Source organism: Oncorhynchus tshawytscha, linkage group LG10 (genome assembly GCF_018296145.1).
Source record: "Oncorhynchus tshawytscha isolate Ot180627B linkage group LG10, Otsh_v2.0, whole genome shotgun sequence".
NCBI lineage: Eukaryota > Metazoa > Chordata > Actinopteri > Salmoniformes > Salmonidae > Oncorhynchus > Oncorhynchus tshawytscha.
In genome coordinates this window covers 81631922-81655948 of record NC_056438.1, presented here as the reverse complement: position 1 = coordinate 81655948, position 24027 = coordinate 81631922, and the positions used below count along the sequence as shown (strand labels likewise).

The 24027-nt window shown below is 47.2% G+C and overlaps 1 protein-coding gene across 1 annotated transcript; it reads left to right on the top strand.

Annotated features, from left to right (window-relative positions):
• Window positions 1–938: 938 nt before the first annotated feature.
• On the top strand, window positions 939–23870 carry LOC112241541 (cathepsin Z). Its single transcript, XM_042329199.1, has 6 exons — window positions 939–1104; window positions 15509–15672; window positions 16008–16187; window positions 16526–16673; window positions 16994–17159; window positions 23272–23870. Exons 1-6 carry the CDS (start codon window positions 965–967, stop codon window positions 23383–23385), a joined length of 912 nt encoding a protein of 303 aa, XP_042185133.1. The 5' UTR covers window positions 939–964; the 3' UTR covers window positions 23386–23870.
• The last annotated feature ends 157 nt before the right edge of the window (window positions 23871–24027 follow it).

Genomic DNA, 24027 nt, shown 5'->3' with positions numbered 1-24027 from the left:
GTGAGTCCTCCAGATCAGAGGCAGTAGGGATGTTCTCTGTTTAGTGAGTCCACCAGATCAGAGGCAGTAGGGATGACCAGGATGTTCTCTGTTTAGTGAGTCCTCCAGATCAGAGACAGTAGGGATGTTCTCTGTTTAGTGAGTCCACCAGATCAGAGGCAGTAGGGATGACCAGGGATGTTCTCTGTTTAGTGAGTCCTCCAGATCAGAGACAGTAGGGATGTTCTCTGTTTAGTGAGTCCACCAGATCAGAGGCAGTAGGGATGACCAGGGATGTTCTCTGTTTAGTGAGTCCACCAGATCAGAGGCAGTAGGGATGACCAGGGATGTTCTCTGTTTAGTGAGTCCTCCAGATCAGAGACAGTAGGGATGTTCTCTGTTTAGTGAGTCCTCCAGATCAGAGGCAGTAGGGATGGCCAGGGATGTTCTCTGTTTAGTGAGTCTTCCAGATCAGAGGCAGTAGAGATGACCAGGGATGTTCTCTGTTTAGTGAGTCCTCCAGATCAGAGACAATAGGGATGACCAGGGATGTTCTCTGTTTAGTGAGTCCTCCAGATCAGAGGCAGTAGGGATGACCAGGGATGTTCTCTGTTTAGTGAGTCCTCCAGATCAGAGGCAGTAGGGATGACCAGGGATGTTCTCTTGATAAGTGTGTGAATTGGACCATTTTCCTGACCTGCTAAGCATTCAAAACGTAACGAGTACTTTTGGGTGTCAGGGAAAATGTATGGAGTAAAAAGTACATAATTTTAATTAGGAAAGTAGTGAAGTACCAGTAAAAGCAGTCAATAACTTTACACCACTGTACATAAGCAATGAACAGTGTGAAAGTCTACTGAACGGCAATAGCACAGAAATAACACCGGAATAAGATTATTTACAGGCCGTGACGCTAGGTGGCACCCGTTCGCTTTTACGTCATAGACGCGCATTAAACATATCAACGAAGAAGAAGTACAGCAACATGGCGTCAGCTGTCACAGTGTTTTTGTTGTCATTTTTGTCCAACGTATTGTTTATTTTGGAAGCAGCGGACAACGATTTCCTGAGTACGTTAGGCGCATGCTACAAACCTATCCGGGACGGAAGACCTACATCTGTCAAGTAAGTGGTCGTTGATCAGAGATATTTTCAGAAGAAAATCACCGAAAAGATTTTCCCAGTCGACTACTGTGAAGTTACATAAGGGAGTGAATGTTATTTATAGTAAGAGTTACATTGAGAAAATCGGACCCATTCAATTAAAATGAACGGCCATCCCTTTAGCAAAATATACACTGAACAAAAATATAAATGCAAAATGTAAAGTGTTGGTCCCATGTTTCATGAGCTGAAGTTATAGATCACAGAAATTATCAATGTGCAGAAATTTGTTTTTACATCCCAGTTAGTGAGCATTTCTCCTTTGCCAAGATAATTCATCCACTTGACAAGTGTGGCATATCAAGAAGCTGATTAAACAGCATGATCATTACACAGGTGCACCTTGTGCTGGGGACAGTAAAAGGCCACTCTAAAATCTGCAGTTTTGTCACACAACACAATGCCACAGATGTCAAAATGTTTGAGGGAGTTAGCAATTGGCATGTTAACTGCAGGAATGTCCACCAGAGCGGTTGCCAGAGAATTGAATGTTCATTACTCTACCATATTCCGCCTCCAACCGCAGACCACGTGTAACCACGCCAGCCAAGGGCCCTCATTTACCAACGTTGCGTAGAAAAGCTTCTAAATTAACTTGTACAAAGAAAATTTAGAATGTTCGCAAGTACAAAAAAAGATGCTCGTACGCTTGGATTTACACATACCTGTAAGTATTTTTGCCTTGATAAATCAGACGCGTTCTAAAACACCGTGCGAGTACACGTGACGTCTCATTTACATAAAGAACTGCCCTAAATGACCATTTATGGTCACAAACCTTCCCTTTAAATCTGCAAGAAATGTCACTAGTTTCTGTCGTCCAACCAAGAAGAAATCAAAGAAGACAAAGAAAAACAACTGTTTGGACGCGGAAATAGAACCTTTGATCACCAAAGTGGAAGCAAAACAAGCCGTACATTTTGGAGCCCTCAGCAATAGCTTGTCAAATAAGAGAAAAAAATATTACTTGGGAGCAGGTTAAGAGCTGTGGGAAATTCTGCCTCATCTGAGTGCAGAACAGTTAATGAAATTAAAAAGTTAATGGTTTGATTTGAAAATGTAAAACAAAATTATGAAATAAGTACAACAGAAGTGTCTGCTATGGACCAGCACACTGTCTGCTATGGACCAGCACACTGTCTGCTATGGACCAGCACACTGTCTGCTATGGACCAGCACACTGTCTGCTATGGACCAGCACGCTGTCTGCTATGGACCAGCACACTGTCTGCTATGGACCAGCACACTGTCTGCTATTGACCAGCACACTGTCTGCTATGGACCAGCACACTGTCTGCTATGGACCAGCACACTGTCTGCTATGGACCAGCACACTGTCTGCTATGGACCAGCACACTGTCTGCTATGGACCAGCACACTGTCTGCTATGGACCAGCACACTGTCTGCTATGGACCAGCACACTGTCTGCTATGGACCAGCACACTGTCTGCTATGGACCAGCACACTGTCTGCTATGGACCAGCACACTGTCTGCTATGGACCAGCACACTGTCTGCTATGGACCAGCACACTGTCTGCTATGGACCAGCCACTGTCTGCTATGGACCAGCACACTGTCTGCTATGGACCAGCACACTGTCTGCTATGGACCAGCACACTGTCTGCTATGGACCAGCACACTGTCTGCTATGGACCAGCACACTGTCTGCTATGGACCAGCACACTGTCTGCTATGGACCAGCACACTGTCTGCTATGGACCAGCACACTGTCTGCTATGGACCAGCCCACTGTCTGCTATGGACCAGCACACTGTCTGCTATGGACCAGCACACTGTCTGCTATGGACCAGCACACTGTCTGCTATGGACCAGCACACTGTCTGCTATGGACCAGCACACTGTCTGCTATGGACCAGCACACTGTCTGCTATGGACCAGCACACTGTCTGCTATGGACCAGCACATTGGCACTGTAATTGGAGAGACCTCAGTGTCTGGCATCATTTGTGATGGTGATACTGAGGACCCCCTCCCAGACCCTGAAGGAATACTAGACACACCAACTGATGGTGATACTGAGGACACTCTCCCAGACCCTGAAGGAATACTAGACACACCAACTAATGGTGATACTGAGGACACTCTCCCAGACCCTGAAGGAATACTAGACACACCAACTGATGGTGATACTGAGGGCCCTCTCCCAGACCCTGAAGGACTACCAGACACACCAACTGACGGTGATACTGAGGACCCTCTCCCAGACCCTGAAGGAATACCAGACACACCAACTGATGGTGATACTGAGGACCCTCTCCCAGACCCTGAAGGAATACTAGACACACCAACTGACGGTGATACTGAGGACCCTCTCCCAGACCCTGAAGGACTACCAGACACACCAACTGATGGTGATACTGAGGACCCTCTCCCAGACCCTGAAGGAATACTAGACACACCAACTGATGGTGATACTGAGGACCCTCTCCCAGACCCTGAAGGAATACTAGACACACCAACTGATGGTGATACTGAGGACCCTCTCCCAGACCCTGAAGGAATACTAGACACACCAACTGATGGTGATACTGAGGACCCTCTCCCAGACCCTGAAGGAATACTAGACACACCAACTGATGGTGATACTGAGGACCCTCTCCCAGACCCTGAAGGAATACTAGACACACCAACTGACGGTGATACTGAGGACCCTCTCCCAGACCCTGAAGGAATCCCAGACACACCAACTGATGGTGATACTGGACCCTCTCCCAGACCCTGAAGGAATACTAGACACACCAACTGACGGTGATACTGAGGACCCTCTCCCAGACCCTGAAGGAATACCAGACACACCAACTGATGGTGATACTGAGGACCCTCTCCCAGACCCTGAAGGAATACTAGACACACCAACTGATGGTGATACTGAGGACCCTCTCCCAGACCCTGAAGGAATACCAGACACACCAACTGATGGTGATACTGAGGACACTCTCCCAGACCCTGAAGGAATACTAGACACACCAACTGATGGTGATACTGAGGACCCTCTCCCAGACCCTGAAGGAATACTAGACACACCAACTGATGGTAACTCAAGCTTCATTTTCACAACCATATTCAGACATGGACCAAATCTAATTATTTTTTATTGACAGTAAATATAATATATATATATCATATATCAATCTCCCGTTGGAATGTTCCAGTGGCCAAAAATCCCAAGGTGGAGAGGACTTTGGTATGCACTGGGATGGTACGTTTCATCTCCCTTTTCTAAGACTGGAGAGAGTTTGATTGCAGAGATACAATAAAATATGCCTTGGAAAACGAAGTCTACTAATAAGCCAAGTGTCGCTCTCAGCAAAAATACATCTGCACGCTCATTGAAAACACGCTCCCTGCACGATGCAGCTTGTGCCAGATCCACCACTAAGTCACAATGCAGCTTGGGTCAGATCCACCACTAAGTCACAATGCAGCTTGGGTCAGATCCTCCACTAAGTCACAATGCAGCTTGGGTCAGATCCTCCACCAAGTCACAATGCAGCTTGGGTCAGATCCTCCACCAACTCACAATGCAGCTTGTGCCAGATCCACCACTAAGTCACAATGCAGCTTGGGTCAGATCCTCCACTAAGTCACAATGCCTCATGATGCAGCTGGGTCAGATCCTCCACTAAGTCACAATGCAGCTTGGGTCAGATCCTCCACCAACTCACAATGCAGCTTGTGCCAGATCCTCCACTAAGTCACAATGCAGCTTGGGTCAGATCCTCCACTAAGTCACAATGCAGCTTGGGTCAGATCCACCACTAAGTCACAATGCAGCTTGGGTCAGATCCTCCACTAAGCCACAATGCAGCTTGGGTCAGATCCTCCACCAAGTCACAATGCCTCATGATGCAGCTGGGTCAGATCCTCCACCAAGTCACAATGCAGCTTGTGCCAGATCCTCCACCAAGTCACAATGCAGCTTGGGTCAGATCCTCCACCAACTCACAATGCAGCTGGGTCAGATCCTCCACCAAGTCACAATGCCTCATGATGCAGCTGGGTCAGATCCTCCACCAAGTCACAATGCCTCATTATGCAGCTGGGTCAAATCCTCCACCAAGTCACAATGCCTCAGTGTTGCCTTTTTCTATCATTTAACAGGTTTAACTCAATTTCCTCCAACCTTACATACCACTCGCTTTCTAATTCACTATTATTCAATTAGGCTTAAATGGTTTCATGTTTATAGAATTCGATAGAAAACTATTAGTAGTTTTAAAATAAATAAAATATATAAAATAAATACATGAATAAACTATTCATGTATTATATTTTTTCTTCATAGTTCCATGAAAAAAATGGCCTTTTATGAACATTTCATGCAAGTCTACATAATTTAACATATTAGCAGAATATATATTTTTAATACCATACAAATTACCTAAATTCCAGGCTAAGAATGGACTGAGAGATAGGCATATGTGTTCATCTTATCATGTTTATCCAATGCCAAATCACTGTGTCTTGTTTGAAACAAAGCTGTCCATGTTTGAACATAATTTTTATCTGAGACGTCATTAGGAATCTGACCATGGTACTTTCTAAAGTAGGGCCTACCCTTCCACCCCAGACAGAGTAGGGTCTACCCTTCCAACCCAGACAGAGTAGGGTCTACCCTTCCACCCCAGACAGAGTAGGGCCTACCCTTCCACCCCAGACAGAGTAGGGCCTACCCTTCCACCCCAGACAGAGTAGGGTCTACCCTTCCACCCCAGACAGAGTAGGGCCTACCCTTCCACCCCAGACAGAGTAGGGTCTACCCTTCCACCCCAGACAGAGTAGGGTCTACCCTTCCACTCCAGACAGAGTAGGGCCTACCCTTCCACCCCAGACAGAGTAGGGTCTACCCTTCCACCCCAGACAGAGTAGGGCCTACCTTTCCACCCCAGACAGAGTAGGGCCTACCTTTCCACCCCAGACAGAGTAGGGCCTACCTTTCCACCCCAGACAGAGTAGGGCCTACCTTTCCACCCCAGACAGAGTAGGGCCTACCCTTCCACCCCAGACAGAGTAGGGTCTACCCTTCCACCCCAGACAGAGTAGGGACTACCCTTCCACCCCAGACAGAGTAGGGTCTACCCTTCCACCCCAGACAGAGTAGGGTCTACCCTTCCACTCCAGACAGAGTAGGGCCTACCCTTCCACCCCAGACAGAGTAGGGTCTACCCTTCCACCCCAGACAGAGTAGGGCCTACCTTTCCACCCCAGACAGAGTAGGGTCTACCTTTCCACCCCAGACAGAGTAGGGTCTACCTTTCCACCCCAGACAGAGTAGACCTACCTTTCCACCCCAGACAGAGTAGGGTATACCCTTCCACCCCAGACAGAGTAGGGACCTACCTTTCCACCCCAGACAGAGTAGGGTCTACCTTTCCACCCCAGACAGAGTAGGCCTACCTTTCCACCCCAGACAGAGTAGGGCCTACCTTTCCACCCCAGACAGAGTAGGCCTACCTTTCCACCCCAGACAGAGTAGGGTCTACCTTTCCACCCCAGACAGAGTAGGGTCTACCCTTCCACCCCAGACAGAGTAGGGTCTACCCTTCCACCCCAGACAGAGTAGGGCCTACCTTTCCACCCCAGACAGAGTAGGGCCTACCTTTCCACCCCAGACAGAGTAGGGTCTACCTTTCCACCCCAGACAGAGTAGGGTCTACCCTTCCACCCCAGACAGAGTAGGGTCTACCCTTCCACCCCAGACAGAGTAGGGCCTACCCTTCCACCCCAGACAGAGGGCCTACCCTTCCACCCCAGACAGAGTAGACCTACCTTTCCACCCCAGACAGAGTAGGCCTACCCTTTCACCCCAGACAGAGTAGACCTACCTTTCCACCCCAGACAGAGTAGACCTACCTTTCCACCCCAGACAGAGTAGACCTACCTTTCCACCCCAGACAGAGTAGGGTCTGCCTTTCCACCCCAGACAGAGTAGACCTACCTTTCCACCCCAGACAGAGTAGGGTATACCCTTCCACCCCAGACAGAGTAGACCTACCTTTCCACCCCAGACAGAGTAGGGTCTACCTTTCCACCCCAGACAGAGTAGGCCTACCTTTCCACCCCAGACAGAGTAGGGCCTACCTTTCCACCCCAGACAGAGTAGGCCTAACCTACCTTTCCACCCCAGACAGAGTAGGGTCTACCTTTCCACCCCAGACAGAGTAGGGCCTACCTTTCCACCCCAGACAGAGTAGGGCCTACCTTTCCACCCCAGACAGAGTAGGGCCTACCTTTCCACCCCAGACAGAGTAGGGCCTACATTTCAACCCCAGACAGAGTAGGGCCACCTTTCCACCCCAGACAGAGTAGACCTACCTTTCCACCCCAGACAGAGTAGGGCATACCTTTCCACCCCAGACAGAGTAGGGCCACCTTTCCACCCCAGACAGAGTGGGGCCTACCTTTCCACCCCAGACAGAGTAGGGCCTACCTTTCCACCCCAGACAGAGTAGGGCCTACCTTTCCACCACAGACAGAGTAGGGCCTACCTTTCCACCCACAGACAGAGTAGGGCCTACCTTTCCACCACAGACAGAGTAGGGCCTACCTTTCCACCACAGACAGAGTAGGGCCTACCTTTCCACCCCAGACAGAGTAGGACCTACCTTTCCACCACAGACAGAGTAGGGCCTACCTTTCCACCACAGACAGAGTAGGGCCTACCTTTCCACCCACAGACAGAGTAGGGCCTACCTTTCCACCCCAGACAGAGTAGGGCCACCTTTCCACCCCAGACAGAGTAGACCTACCTTTCCACCCCAGACAGAGTAGGGCATACCTTTCAACCCCAGACAGAGTAGGGCCACCTTTCCACCCCAGACAGAGTATGGCCTACCTTTCCACCCCAGACAGAGTAGGGCCTACCTTTCCACCCCAGACAGAGTAGGGCCTACCCTTCCACCCCAGACAGAGTAGGGTCTACCCTTCCACCCCAGACAGAGTAGGGACTACCCTTCCACCCCAGACAGAGTAGGGTCTACCCTTCCACCCCAGACAGAGTAGGGTTCTACCCTTCCACTCCAGACAGAGTAGGGCCTACCCTTCCACCCCAGACAGAGTAGGGTCTACCCTTCCACCCCAGACAGAGTAGGGCCTACCTTTCCACCCCAGACAGAGTAGGGTCTACCCTTCCACCCCAGACAGAGTAGGGCCTACCTTTCCACCCCAGACAGAGTAGGGCCTACCCTTCCACCCCAGACAGAGTAGGGTCTACCCTTCCACCCCAGACAGAGTAGGGCCTACCTTTCCACCCCAGACAGAGTAGGGCCTACCTTTCCACCCCAGACAGAGTAGGGTCTACCTTTCCACCCCAGACAGAGTAGGGTCTACCCTTCCACCCCAGACAGAGTAGGGTCTACCCTTCCACCCCAGACAGAGTAGGGTCTACCCTTCCACCCCAGACAGAGTAGGCCTACCCTTCCACCCCAGACAGAGTAGACCTACCTTTCCACCCCAGACAGAGTAGGCCTACCCTTTCACCCCAGACAGAGTAGACCTACCTTTCCACCCCAGACAGAGTAGGGTCTACCCTTCCACCCCAGACAGAGTAGACCTACCTTTCCACCCCAGACAGAGTAGGGTCTACCCTTCCACCCCAGACAGAGTAGACCTACCTTTCCACCCCAGACAGAGTAGGGCCTACCTTTCCACCCCAGATAGAGTAGGGTATACCCTTCCACCCCAGACAGAGTAGACCTACCTTTCCAGCCCAGACAGAGTAGGGTCTACCTTTCCACCCCAGACAGAGTAGGCCTACCTTTCCACCCCAGACAGAGTAGGGCCTACCCTTCCACCCCAGACAGAGTAGGGTCTACCCTTCCACCCCAGACAGAGTAGGGACTACCCTTCCACCCCAGACAGAGTAGGGTCTACCCTTCCACCCCAGACAGAGTAGGGTCTACCCTTCCACTCCAGACAGAGTAGGGCCTACCCTTCCACCCCAGACAGAGTAGGGTCTACCCTTCCACCCCAGACAGAGTAGGGCCTACCTTTCCACCCCAGACAGAGTAGGGCCTACCTTTCCACCCCAGACAGAGTAGGGCCTACCTTTCCACCCCAGACAGAGTAGGGTCTACCTTTCCACCCCAGACAGAGTAGGGTCTACCCTTCCACCCCAGACAGAGTAGGGTCTACCCTTCCACCCCAGACAGAGTAGGCCTACCCTTCCACCCCAGACAGAGTAGACCTACCTTTCCACCCCAGACAGAGTAGGCCTACCCTTTCACCCCAGACAGAGTAGACCTACCTTTCCACCCCAGACAGAGTAGGGTCTACCCTTCCACCCCAGACAGAGTAGACCTACCTTTCCACCCCAGACAGAGTAGGGTCTACCCTTCCACCCCAGACAGAGTAAACCTACCTTTCCACCCCAGACAGAGTAGGGCCTACCTTTCCACCCCAGATAGAGTAGGGTATACCCTTCCACCCCAGACAGAGTAGACCTACCTTTCCACCCCAGACAGAGTAGGGTCTACCCTTCCACCCCAGACAGAGTAGGCCTACCTTTCCACCCCAGACAGAGTAGGGCCTACCTTTCCACCCCAGACAGAGTAGGCCTAACTTTCCACCCCAGACAGAGTAGGGCCTACCTTTCCACCCCAGACAGAGTAGGGCCTACCTTTCCACCCCAGACAGAGTAGGGCCTACCTTTCCACCCCAGACAGAGTAGGGCCTACCTTTCCACCCCAGACAGAGTAGGGCCTACCTTTCCACCCCAGACAGAGTAGGGCCTACCTTTCCACCCCAGACAGAGTAGACCTACCTTTCCACCCCAGACAGAGTAGGGCCTACATTTCAACCCCAGACAGAGTAGGGCCACCTTTCCACCCCAGACAGAGTAGACCTACCTTTCCACCCCAGACAGAGTAGGGCATACCTTTCCACCCCAGACAGAGTAGGGCCACCTTTCCACCCCAGACAGAGTAGGGCCTACCTTTCCACCCCAGACAGAGTAGGGCCTACCTTTCCACCCCAGACAGAGTAGGGCCTACCTTTCCACCTTTCCACAGACAGAGTAGGGCCTACCTTTCCACCACAGACAGAGTAGGGCCTACCTTTCCACCACAGACAGAGTAGGGCCTACCTTTCCACCACAGACAGAGTAGGGCCTACCTTTCCACCCACAGACAGAGTAGGGCCTACCTTTCCACCCCAGACAGAGTAGGGCCTACCTTTCCACCACAGACAGAGTAGGGCCTACCTTTCCACCCACAGACAGAGTAGGGCCTACCTTTCCACCACAGACAGAGTAGGGCCTACCTTTCCACCACAGACAGAGTAGGGCCTACCTTTCCACCCCAGACAGAGTAGGGCCTACCCTTCCACCCCAGACAGAGTAGGGCCTACCTTTCCACCCCAGACAGAGTAGGGTCTACCCTTCCACCCCAGACAGAGTAGGGCCTACCTTTCTACCCCAGACAGAGTAGGGCCTACCTTTCCACCCCCTACCTTTCCACCCCAGACAGAGTAGGGTCTACCCTTCCACCCCAGACAGAGTAGGGCCTACCTTTCAACCCCAGACAGAGTAGGGCCTACCTTTCCACCCCCTACCTTTCCACCCCAGACAGAGTAGGGTCTACCCTTCCACCCCAGACAGAGTAGGGCCTACCTTTCAACCCCAGACAGAGTAGGGCCTACCTTTCCACCCCCTACCCTTCCACCCCAGACAGAGTAGGGCCTACCTTTCAACCCCAGACAGAGTAGGGCCTACCTTTCAACCCCAGACAGAGTAGGGCCTACCTTTCAACCCCAGACAGAGTAGGGCCCACCGATGCAGAAAAATGTCATCTTTAATGAACTGCTGGCTACTCTTCTTCTGTGGTTTAACCCAATGAGAGAAGGTCACAAGTCTTTCCCTAAAAGCTGTCTGGGTTTAAACATCTTCTATTGGACAGAAAGTTAATGGCTTAATCAATTGATAGTGACAGAATTCGATTACTTCCCAAGCCAAGTCCATTTTTTTGTCTCCTCAGCAATAGAAGGTTGTAGTTCAGCCTCAATGTCAAATAAACTAAACAATGATATTCCCTTATGCATCGGAGTCACATCTTTCCCAGCTTCACTATATATACAGCAGTATGTGGACACCCCCTATTTCAGCCACACCTGTTGCTGACAGGCCCTGTCCTGTTTCAGCATGACAATGCCCCCGTGCACAAAGCGAGGTCCATACTGAAATGGTTTGTCGAGATCAGTGTGGAAGACCATTGAATGGCCTGCACAGAGCCCTGACCTCAACCCCATCGAACACTTTTGGGATGAATTGGAATGCTGACTGTGAGCCAGGCCTAATCACCCCCAACATTGGTGCCCGACCTCACTAATGCTTTTGTGGCTGAATGGAAGCAAGTCCCTGCAGCAGTGTTCCAACATCTAGTGGAAAGCCTTCCCAGAAGAGTGGAGGCTGTTATAGCAGCAATGTTCCAACATCTAGTGGAAAGCCTTCCCAGAAGAGTGGAGGCTGTTATAGCAGCAATGTTCCAACCTCTAGGGGAAAGCCTTCCCAGAAGAGTGGAGGCTGTTTAGGCAGCAATGTTCCAACATCTAGTGGAAAGCCTTCCCAGAAGAGTGGAGGCTGTTATAGCAGCATTGTTCCAACATCTAGTGGAAAGCCTTCCCAGAAGAGTGGAGGCTGTTATAGCAGCATTGTTCCAACATCTAGTGGAAAGCCTTCCCAGAAGAGTGGAGGCTGTTATAGCAGCATTGTTCCTACATCTAGTGGAAAGCCTTCCCAGAAGAGTGGAGGCTGTTATAGCAGCAATGTTCCTACATCTAGTGGAAAGCCTTCCCAGAAGAGTGGAGGCTGTTATAGCAGCAAAGGGGGGGACCAACTCCATATTAATGCCCATGATTTTGGAATAAGATGTTCTACGAACAGGTGTCCACATACAGTCCTGGTTTTAACTGAACAGCCCTTCACTGACACGGAGGAAGGCTATTTAAAGAGTGTATGGTGGGTGGGGGAAATTACCTACAAATCTATGGATATAGCAGTTTATAGCCTAATGTCTGTTTAACAGGTAGGACCAATTCTTCTTTCTTAAATAGGAAGACAGGCTCAAACACAAAGCCCTCTTGTTGTTAGTAGAGTCTAATTAAAATGAAGATGGTTTAAATGAATTGTACCTACTGGAATATGCCTACTTTCAGCACCGTGAGCTGTCCATTTCCGATTGATTGTCGCTGCTGCTTCAGCTTCAAGTTTCAGAACCACAATGTCAGTTACTAGAATCTGTCTTAATGTGAGGTCAATAACTCAATAACCCAAGTGCATGTTTTGGGACTAGGCCTAATCAAACATTATTTTCAGAAGAAACCTTTGACTCTCCTCTTGAACTACCACTGTAGACCTATACAGCACAGTCATTGGTTAATAAGGAGCACACAAAAAAAACAATGTTTTTATCAGGAAGAGCAGAGCAGGCTGGGGATCAGGGTTGGAATATCCATTGCAGTGTGTAATGCAGCCTAGTTTTATCCACACCATCCCAGCAGCACAAAAACACTCAGGAAGGAAGTACATTTTCATAGATATCTAACTTTGCTATGTGCTTCTATGAGAATGTACTTTGTTAAGCCTGCTGTATAACCTGCTGTATAACCTGCTGTATAGCCTGCTGTATAACCTGCTGTATAACCTGCTGTATAACCTGCTGTATAACCTGCTGTATAACCTGCTGTATAACCTGCTGTATAACCTGCTGTATAACCTGCTGTATAACCTGCTGTATAACCTGCTGTATAACTATAACCTGCTGTATAACTATAACCTACTGTATAGCCTGCTGTATAACCTGTATAACTATAACCTGCTGTATAACCTGCTGTATAACCTGCTGTATAACCTGCTGTATAACCTGCTGTATAACCTGCTGTATAACTATAACCTGCTGTATAACCTGCTGTATAACTATAACCTGCTGTATAGCCTGCTGTATAACCTGCTGTATAACTATAGCCTGCTGTATAACCTGCTGTATAACTATAACCTGCTGTATAACTATAACCTACTGTATAGCTGTATAGCCTGCTGTATAACCTGCTGTATAACCTGCTGTATAACCTGCTGTATAACCTGCTGTATAACTGTATAACCTGCTGTATAACCTGCTGTATAGCCTGCTGTATAACCTGCTGTATAACCTGCTGTATAACCTGCTGTATAGCCTGCTGTATAACCTGCTGTATAGCCTGCTGTATAACCTGCTGTATAGCCTGCTGTATAACTATAGCCTGCTGTATAACCTGCTGTATAACCTGCTGTATAACTATAACCTGCTGTATAACCCTGCTGTATAGCCTGCTGTATAACCTGCTGTATAGCCTGCTGTATAATATAACCTGCTGTATAGCCTGCTGTATAGCCTGCTGTATAACCTGCTGTATAACCTGCTGTATATAACTATAGCCTGCTGTATAACCTGCTGTATAACTATAACCTGCTGTATAACCTGCTGTATAGCCTGCTGTATAACTATAACCTGCTGTATAACCTGCTGTATAACCTGCTGTATAATAACCTGCTGTATATAACCTGCTGTATAACTATAACCTGCTGTATACCCTGCTGTATAACCTGCTGTATAACTATAACCTGCTGTATAACCTGCTGTATAACTATAACCTGCTGTATAACCTGCTGTATAACTAATAACCTGCTGTATAGCCTGCTGTATAACCTGCTGTATAACCTGCTGCCTGCTGTATATAACTATAACCTGCTGTATAACCTGCTGTATAAGCCTGCTGTATAACCTGCTGTATAGCCTGCTGTATAACCTGCTGTATAACCTGCTGTATAACCTGCTGTATAGCCTGCTGTATAGCCTGCTGTATAACCTGCTGTATAAGTATAACCTGCTGTATATAACCTGCTGTATAACTAACCTGCTGTAACCTGCTGTATAACCTGCTGTATAACCTGTATAACTATAATAACCTGCTGTATAACCTGCTGTATACCTGCTGTAACCTGCTGTATAACCTGCTGTATAACTATAACCTGCTGTATAGCCTGCTGTATAACCTGCTGTATAACATGCTGTATAGCCTGCTGTATAACTATAACCTGCTGTATAACTATAACCTGCTGTATAACCTGCTGTATAGCCTGCTGTATAACCTGCTGTATAGCCTGCTGTATAACTATAACCTGCTGTATAGCCTGCTGCATAACCTGCTGTATAGCCTGCTGTATAGCCTGCTGTATAACCTGCTGTATAAGCCTGCTGTATAGCCTGCTGTATAACCTGCTGTATAGCCTGCTGCCTGCTGTATAACCTGCTGTATAACTATAACCTGCTGTATAGCCTGCTGTATAGCCTGCTGTATAGCCTGCTGTATAACTATAACCTGCTGTATAGTATAACCTGCTGTATAACCTGCTGTATAATAACTGTATAACCTGCTGTATAGCCTGCTGTATAACTATAACCTGCTGTATAGCCTGCTGTATAACTATAACCTGCTGTATAGCCTGCTGTATAACCTGCTGTATAACTATAACCTGCTGTATAGCCTGCTGTATAACCTGCTGTATAACCTGCTGTATAACTATAACCTGCTGTATAACCTGCTGTATAACCTGCTGTATAACCTGCTGTATAACTATAACCTGCCGTATAACCTGCTGTATAGCCTGCTGTATAGCCCACAGGCTATGGATTGAGACCACACTGAATAGCCTGTAAGCTCATTTGATATTATCTGACGTCAATATCTAGCCTAATAATGAGCAACTCATTCTGAAATACTAAGAAATATTGAAATATCATTATTACAAATGACATGACCCTCCCCTGTGTTAAAACAAATACTAAACACAAAGCATGCCCCCTCCCCTGTGTTAAAACAAATACTAAACACAAAGCAGGCCCCCTCCCCTGTGTTAAAACAAATACTAAACACAAAGCAGGCCCCCTCCCTGTGTTAAAACAAATACTAAACACAAAGCAGGCCCCCTCCCCTGTGTTAAAACAAATACTAAACACAAAGCATGCCCCCTCCCCTGTGTTAAAACAAATACTAAACACAAAGCAGCATGCCCCCTCCCCTGTGTTAAAACAAATACTAAACACAAAGCATGCCCCCTCCCCTGTGTTAAAACAAATACTAAACACAAAGCATGCCCCCTCCCCCATTTTCCTCCAGGTAACCATTCTGTAAAATATGATCCATCCCTAAACAGTGTTTTATTAACAAACTATCATTATTTTGAATCTGTATCTCCATAAATAGTGCAGGAAATGGAGATACATGCTGTTGTTCTGGACATATCCCAGGACATATCCCCGACCACATGAATACCTGAATGTGTCTGAACTGTTGTTCTTGTCATTTCCCAGGACATATCCCCGACCACATGAATACCTTAATGTGTCTGAGCTGCCAGCAGTTTGGGACTGGAGAAACATTGAGGGGAAAAACTATGCCAGCATCACGAGGAACCAACACATTCCACAGTACTGCGGCTCGTGCTGGGCCATGGGATCTAGCAGTGCAATTGCCGGTCATTTCTCCTCCACAATGTTATACAATGTTGCCAATAATACACATTTGACCATTTCTGGACTGATATAACTCACTAACTTGTTACAATGTAACAATGAACTTAACATGAACTATTAACTAGTTACAATGTAACAACATTGTAACAATGATCTTAATGTGAACAATTAACATGTTACAATGTAACAAATCACAAGCTGTCATTATTGTTACAAATGTCACTCCGTATTGTGTTTTTACAGGCTAACCTTGTGATAAAATTGATCTAATAAACTTATTTACAGTCATGCCTCTATCATATCAATACATTTGTTGACGTTTGTTGTCCCCCCCCAGACCGTATCAACATCAAGCGTGGTGGTACGTGGCCATCAGCCTATCTGTCTGTCCAGAACGTGATAGACTGTGGCCATGCTGGGTCCTGCTACGGAGGAGACCACACAGGGGTGTACCAATACGCTCACCAGAAGGGCATCCCCGACGAGACATGCAACAACTATCAGGCTAAGAACCAAAGTAGGGCCTATAACATATGTCATTTAACATCTTGTTTTGACTTGTGCTAGTTCCTCATAACACCTGATTTGGGTGATAAGAGATTCCTTTTTCTAGCTATTTTTCTGTACGCAGTGCACTATGGGGGATAGGGTACATGGATTGTTACATTTTAATTTTGTCTCATAGCATCATCAGTCATAATTTCCATTCACAAATACACTTTGGCGGTTTACATTACATGTTCCATCACTCACCCTTGTGGTCTCTATGTTCTACAGAGTGTGAGATGTTCAACCAGTGGTCTCTATGTTCTACAGAGTGTGAGATGTTCAACCAGTGAGCTCTATGTTCTACAGAGTGTGAGATGTTCAACCAGTGTGGTACGTGTTCCTCTGATGCGTGTGCTGTGGTGCAGAACTACACCCTGTGGAAGGTAGGAGACTACGGGGAGGTGTCAGGACGAAACCAGATGAAAGCTGAGATATACACCAACGGGCCAATCAGGTGAGATCTGTGTTCTTTGGTTAGTCAGGTTAACATTTCTCTCAGTCTGAAGAACAAAATCACAAGTAAAAGTTTTTAAAAATTTTAATTAATTAAAAAATCAAGAAGTAGAGAATAGGATTTTCCCATTTTGAATCTCAAAATAATACAATCTTTTTCATATCAACAAAATGCCCTTTTTTTTAGCCTTGAGTTGAAATGTTGAAATGTATAACGTTAGCAATACGTACATGTAATACATGTAGTAAAATGTCCTTTGTGTTCTTGCTTTTGATAAACCTCATTCTCACATTGTGGCTGTTGTTCCGTCCTCTCCTCAGCTGCGGTGTGATGGCTACGAAGGGCCTGGAGGCGTATCGTGGTGGTGTGTTTGCCGAGTTCCACCCCTTGTCTCTAATGAACCATATCATCTCAGTAGCAGGCTGGGGGGTGGCGGAGGACGGGACAGAGTACTGGGTGGTCCGCAACTCCTGGGGAGAGCCTTGGGTTAGTCCCTCTTGTACAATACATTCATTATTTGACTTGTATGGAATATTTACTCATTGAAAGACTGGACAACATACACAATATGTACAAAAGTATGTGGACTCCCCTTCAAATGAGTGGATTCGGCTATTTCAGCCTCACCCGTTGCTGACAGGTACAGTGCCTTGCAAAAGTATTCGGCCCCCTTGAACTTTGCAACCTTTTGCCACATTTCAGGCTTCAAACATAAAGATATAAAACTGTATTTTTTGTGAAGAATCAACAACAAGTGGGACACAATCATGAAGTGGAACGATATTTATTGGATATTTCAAACTTTTTTAACAAATCAAAAACTGAAAAATTGGGCGTGCAAAATTATTCAGCCCCCTTAAGTTAATACTTTGTAGCGCCACCTTTTGCTGCGATTACAGCTGTAAGTCGCTTGGGGTATGTCTCTATCAGTTTTGCACATCGAGAGACTGAAATGTTTTCCCATTCCTCCTTGCAAAACAGCTCGAGCTCAGTGAGGTTGGATGGAGAGCATTTGTGAACAGCAGTTTTCAGTTCTTTCCACAGATTCTCGATTGGATTCAGGTCTGGACTTTGACTTGGCCATTCTAACACCTGGATATGTTTATTTTTGAACCATTCCATTGTAGATTTTGCTTTATGTTTTGGATCATTGTCTTGTTGGAAGACAAATCTCCGTCCCAGTCTCAGGTCTTTTGCAGACTCCATCAGGTTTTCTTCCAGAATGGTCCTGTATTTGGCTCCATCCATCTTCCCATCAATTTTAACCATCTTCCCTGTCCCTGCTGAAGAAAAGCAGGCCCAAACCATGATGCTGCCACCACCATGTTTGACAGTGGGGATGGTATGTTCAGGGTGATGAGCTGTGTTGCTTTTACGCCAAACATAACGTTTTGCATTGTTGCCAAAAAGTTCAATTTTGGTTTCATCTGACCAGAGCACCTTCTTCCACATGTTTGGTGTGTCTCCCAGGTTGCTTGTGGCAAACTTTAAACGACACTTTTTATGGATATCTTTAAGAAATGGCTTTCTTCTTGCCACTCTTCCATAAAGGCCAGATTTGTGCAATATACGACAGATTGTTGTCCTATGGACAGAGTCTCCCACCTCAGCTGTAGATCTCTGCAGTTCATCCAGAGTGATCATGGGCCTCTTGGCTGCATCTCTGATCAGTCTTCTCCTTGAATGAGCTGAAAGTTTAGAGGGAGGGCCAGGTCTTGGTAGATTTGCAGTGGTCTGATACTCCTTCCATTTCAATATTATCGCTTGCACAGTGCTCCTTGGGATGTTTAAAGCTTGGGAAATCTTTTTGTATCCAAATCCGGCTTTAAACTTCTTCACAACAGTATCTCGGACCTGCCTGGTGTGTTCCTTGTTCTTCATGATGCTCTCTGCGCTTTTAACGGACCTCTGAGACTATCACAGTGCAGGTGCATTTATACGGAGACTTGATTACACACAGGTGGATTGTATTTATCATCATTAGTCATTTAGGTCAACATTGGATCATTCAGAGATCCTCACTGAACTTCTGGAGAGAGTTTGCTGCACTGAAAGTAAAAGGGCTGAATCATTTTGCACGCCCAATTTTTCAGTTTTTGATTTGTTAAAAAAGTTTGAAATATCCAATAAATGTCGTTCCACTTCATGATTGTGTCCCACTTGTTGTTGATTCTTCACAAAAAAATACAGTTTTATATCTTTATGTTTGAAGCCTGAAATGTGGCAAAAGGTCGCAAAGTTCAAGGGGGCCGAATACTTTTGCAAGGCACTGTATATAATTTTGAGCACACAGCCATGCAATCTCCATAGAGAAACCCTGGCAGTAGAATGGTCTTACTGCAGAGCTCAGTGACTTTCAACGTCCCAGAAAAGAAGTCTGGGTTTAAACGTGTTCTATTGTACAAAAAGTGAATAGCTTAAGCAAGACAGTGCCAGCAGTCATGGCAGCTCTGCTTCTAGCTCCTAAGCAACTTTGCAGTAATTTGTTTTTTCTGTGCTCCATAACACCACCGGCGCAGTGGATCCTTTGTTCGTACCCCCTCAGGGAAATTGAACTTATTTCAGAAGCTCCAAGACTCCGCTGGAGGAGAAAAGAGGTATTCGGAGTGGACTTCTAGTCCGACTCAGGAGGCGTGCACACCATCCACCGCTTCCAAGTATATTACTCGCTAATTTTCAGTCCCTGGACAATAAAGTAGATGAGCTCAGATTGAGGATCTCCTTCCAGAGAGACATCAGAGACTGTAACATACTCTGTTGTTCTGTCCCCATCCATACAGCCAGCTGGGTTATTAGTACATCACACAGACAGGAATAAAGAACTCTGGATATACTGTCCCCGTCCATACAGCCAGCTGGGTTCTTAGTACATCACACAGACAGGAATAAAGAACTCTGGATATACTGTCCCCGTCCATACAGCCAGCTGGGTTCTTAGTACATCACACAGACAGGAATAAAGAACTCTGGATATACTGTCCCCGTCCATACAGCCAGCTGGGTTCTTAGTACATCACACAGACAGGAATAAAGAACTCTGGATATACTGTCCCCGTCCATACAGCCAGCTGGGTTCTTAGAACATCACACAGACAGGAATAAAGAACTCTGGATATACTGTCCCCGTCCATACAGCCAGCTGGGTTCTTAGAACATCACACAGACAGGAATAAAGAACTCTGGATATACTGTCCCCGTCCATACAGCCAGCTGGGTTCTTAGTACATCACACAGACAGGAATAAAGAACTCTCTGAGAAGAAGAAAGGCTGGGTGTATGTTTCATGATTAACTACTCATGGTGTGACTGTGACGTACAGAGTCCTTTTGTTCACCCGACCAAGAATACCTCATAATCAAATGTCGACCGTATTACCTCCCAAGAGAATTCTCTTTGGTTATAGTCACAGCCGTGTCTATTCCCCCTCAAGCCGATACCATGGCAGCCCTCAAAGAACTACACTGGACTTTATGCAAACTGGAAACCACATACAGTGGGGCAAAAAAGTATTTAGTCAGCCACCAATTGTGCAAGTTCTCCCACTTAAAAGATGAGAGAGGTCTGTAATTTTCATCATAGGTACACTTTAACTATGACTGACAAAATGAGTAAAAATCCAGAAAATCGCGTAGGATTTTTAATGAATTTATTTGCAAATTATGGTGGAAAATAAGTCTTTGGTCACCTACAAACAAGCAAGATTTCTGGCTCTCACAGACCTGTAACTTCTTTAAGAGGCTCCTCTGTCCTCCACTCGTTACCTGTATTAATGGCACCTGTTTGAACTTGTTATCGGTATAAAAGACACCTGTCCACAACCTGAGGCTGAATTTTATTGTAGCTGGGGATTTTAACAAAGCAAATTTGAGGAAAAAACTACCGAAGTTCTGCCAACACATTGACTGTAGTACTCGCTCTGGAATAACATTTGACCACTGCTACTCAACTTTTCGAAATGCCAAGAAGGCAGACACGGAGGTCTTGCTTCCAGACAAGCTAAACACCTTCTTCGCCCGCTTTGAGGATAACACAGTGCCACTGACTCGGCCCGCTACCAAAGACTGTGCGCTCTCCTTCTCCGTGGCCGACGTGATCAAGACATTTAAACATGTTAACCATCGCAAGGTTCGCAAGGCCCAGACGGCATCCCTAGCCGCATCCTCAGAGCATGCACAGACTAGCTGGCTGGAGTGTTTACGGACATATTCAATCTCTCCCTATCCCAGTCTGTTTTCCCCACTTGCTTCAAGATGGCCACAATTGTTCCTGTACCCAAGAAAGCAAAGGTAACTGAACTAAATGATTATCGCCCCGTAGCACTCACTTCTGTCATCATGAAGTGCTTTGAGAGACTAGTCAAGGATCATATCACCTCCACCTTACCTGACACCCTAGACCCACTTCAATTTGCTTACCGCCCCAATAGATCCACAGATGATGCAATCACCATCACACTGCCCTATCCCGCCTGGACAAGAGGAATACCTATGTAAGAATGCTGTCCATTGACTACAGCTCAGCATTTAACACCATAGTACCCTCCAAGCTCAGGGCCCTGGCTCTGAACCCTGCCCTGTGAAACTGGATCCTGGACTTCCTGTCGGGCCACCCCAGGTGGTGAAGGTAGGAAACAACATCTCCACTTCGCTGATCCTCAACACAGGGGCCCCACAAGGGTGCATGATCAGCCCCCTTCTGTAGTCCCTGTTCACCCATGACTGCGTTGTCACGCAAGACTCCAACTCATCAAATGGTCCACACAGACAACCTCAGGAGGCTGAAGAAATTTGGCTTGGCCCCTAAAACCCCCACAGACTTTTACAGATGCACAATTGAGAGCATTTGTTAGGCTGTATTACCGCCTGGTACAGCAACTGCACTGCCTGCAACCGCAGGACTCTCCAGAGGCAACAGTCTAGAAGGAGATCCTACATATGCTGAGCACTTGTTGGCTGCTTTTCCTTCACTCTGCAGTCCAACTCATCCCTAACATAAACATAAAATTTGACTTGATTTGTTTTCATCAATTGATAGACAGAATTATATTACTCCCCAAGTAAAGTCAAAAATGTTTTGTCTCCTCGGCTATAGAAGGTTGTAGTTCAGCCTCGGAATGTCAAAGAAACTTAACAATGACGTATGTCTTCTGTTACAGCACTCACTACCGAGTTCCAAACTGCCTCTGTCCTCGGTTACAACACTCACTACCGAGTTCCAAACTGCCTCTGTCCTCTGTTACAACACTCACTACCGAGTTCCAAACTGCCTCTGTCCTCTGTTACAACACTCACTACCGAGTTCCAAACTGCCTCTGTCCTCTGTTACAACACTCACTACCGAGTTCCAAACTGCCTCTGTCCTCTGTTACAGCACTCACTACCGAGTTCCAAACTGCCTCTGGAAGCAACGTCAGCACAATAACTGTTCGCCGGGAGCTTCATGAAATGGGTTTCCATGGCCGAGCAGCCGCACACAAGCCTAAGATCACCATGTGTAATGCCAAGCGTCGGCTGGAGTGGTGTAAAACTCACCGCCATTGGACTCTGGAGCAGTGGAAACACGTTCTCTGGAGTGATGAATCACGCTTCACCATCTGGCAGTCCGACAGACAAATCTGGGTTTGCGTTTGGAGCAAGCTACCTTCCCCAATGCATAGTGCCTGTAAAGTTTGGTGGAGGAGGAATAATGGTCTGGGGCTGTTTTTCATGGTTCAGGCCCCTTAGTTCCAGTGAAATATTAACGCTACAGCATACAATTACATTCTAGACGATTCTGTGAATCCAACTTTGTGGCAAGTTTGGGGAAGGCTCTTTCCTGTTTCAGCATGAACAATGCCCCCGTGCACAAAGTGAGGTTCCTACAGAAATGGTTTGTTGAGATCAGTGTGAAGGGATTTGAATGGCCTGCACAGAGCCCTGTCCTCAACCCCATCGAACACCTTTGGGATGAATTGGAACGCCGACAGCGAGCCAGACCTAATCGCCCAACATCAGAGCCTGACCTCACTAATGCTCTTGTGGCTGAATGGAAGCAAGTCCCTGCAGCACTGTTCCAACATCTAGTGGAAAGCCTTCCCAGAAGAGTGGAGGCTGTTATAGCAGCAATGTTCCAACATCTAGTGGAAAGCCTTCCCAGAAGAGTGGAGGCTGTTATAGCAGCAATGTTCCTACATCTAGTGGAAAGCTTTCCCAGAAGAGTGGAGGTTGTTATAGCAGCAATGTTCCAACATCTAGTGGAAAGCCTTCCCAGAAGAGTGGAGGCTGTTATAGCAGCAATGTTCCGACATCTAGTGGAAAGCCTTCCCAGAAGAGTGGAGGCTGTTATAGCAGCATTGTTCCTACATCTAGTGGAAAGCCTTCCCAGAAGAGTGGAGGCTGTTAAAGCAGCAAAGGGGGGACCAACTCCATATGATTTTGGAATGAGATGTTCGATGAGCAAGTGTCCACATACTGTTGGTCATGTAGTGTATGAGCTTCCCTTTCTGTTGTTCCTGCTTTGGATGATTTTATAGATTAGGGCCAAACTGTGTCTTTTACTCATCTATACACCTATGATGTAAACATGGAGGGTAACAGTGTTTTGTTTTGTGTTTCTGCAGGGAGAGTACGGCTGGGCGAGGATCGTAACCAGTGCTTATAAAGGAGGGAAAGGTAACTGGTACAACCTGGCCATAGAGAAGAGCTGTGCTTACGGAGACCCCATCATTACGTAGAGGACAAGAGGAAACGAGTGTCATAACCATCAGCCGACTGACCTGATCACTGAATATTAATACTGGAGAATACCGTGCGTCACTCAAAACAGTTGATCGGTGCTGCCGTCAACAGGAAGTGGTGTCAAATGGTTCCCATAGTAGGACGTTCAAGTTGATAGGGATAACATTGGGAAGATCTGGCCCCCGTATTCATAAAAAAAAATGTCTTAGAGTCTAGATGCTGATCTAGGATCAGTTTAGCCTTTTAGATTGTAGTGAATAAGAACTACATGGACAGAGAGGATCTGATCCGAGATCAGCACTCCTACTGTGAGACGCTTTGTGAATATAGGACCTGGAGCCTATCTCGTCCTTCATTAGTAGCCTCTCTCCTCCTCTCCTACCTCCTTCTCTCCTCCTCACCTACCTCCTCTCTCCTCCTCTCCTACCTCCTTCTCTCCTCCTCTCCTACCTCCTCTCTCAACTCCTCTCTCCTCCTCCTCTCTCCCCCTCATCTCCTCCTCTCTCCTCCTTCTCTCCTCTCCTACCTCCTCATCTCCTCCTCTCCTACCTCATCCTTCATTAGTAGCCTCTCTCCTCCTCCTCTCCTACCTCCTCTCCTCCTTCTCTCCTCCTCTCCTACCTCCTCATCTCCTCCTC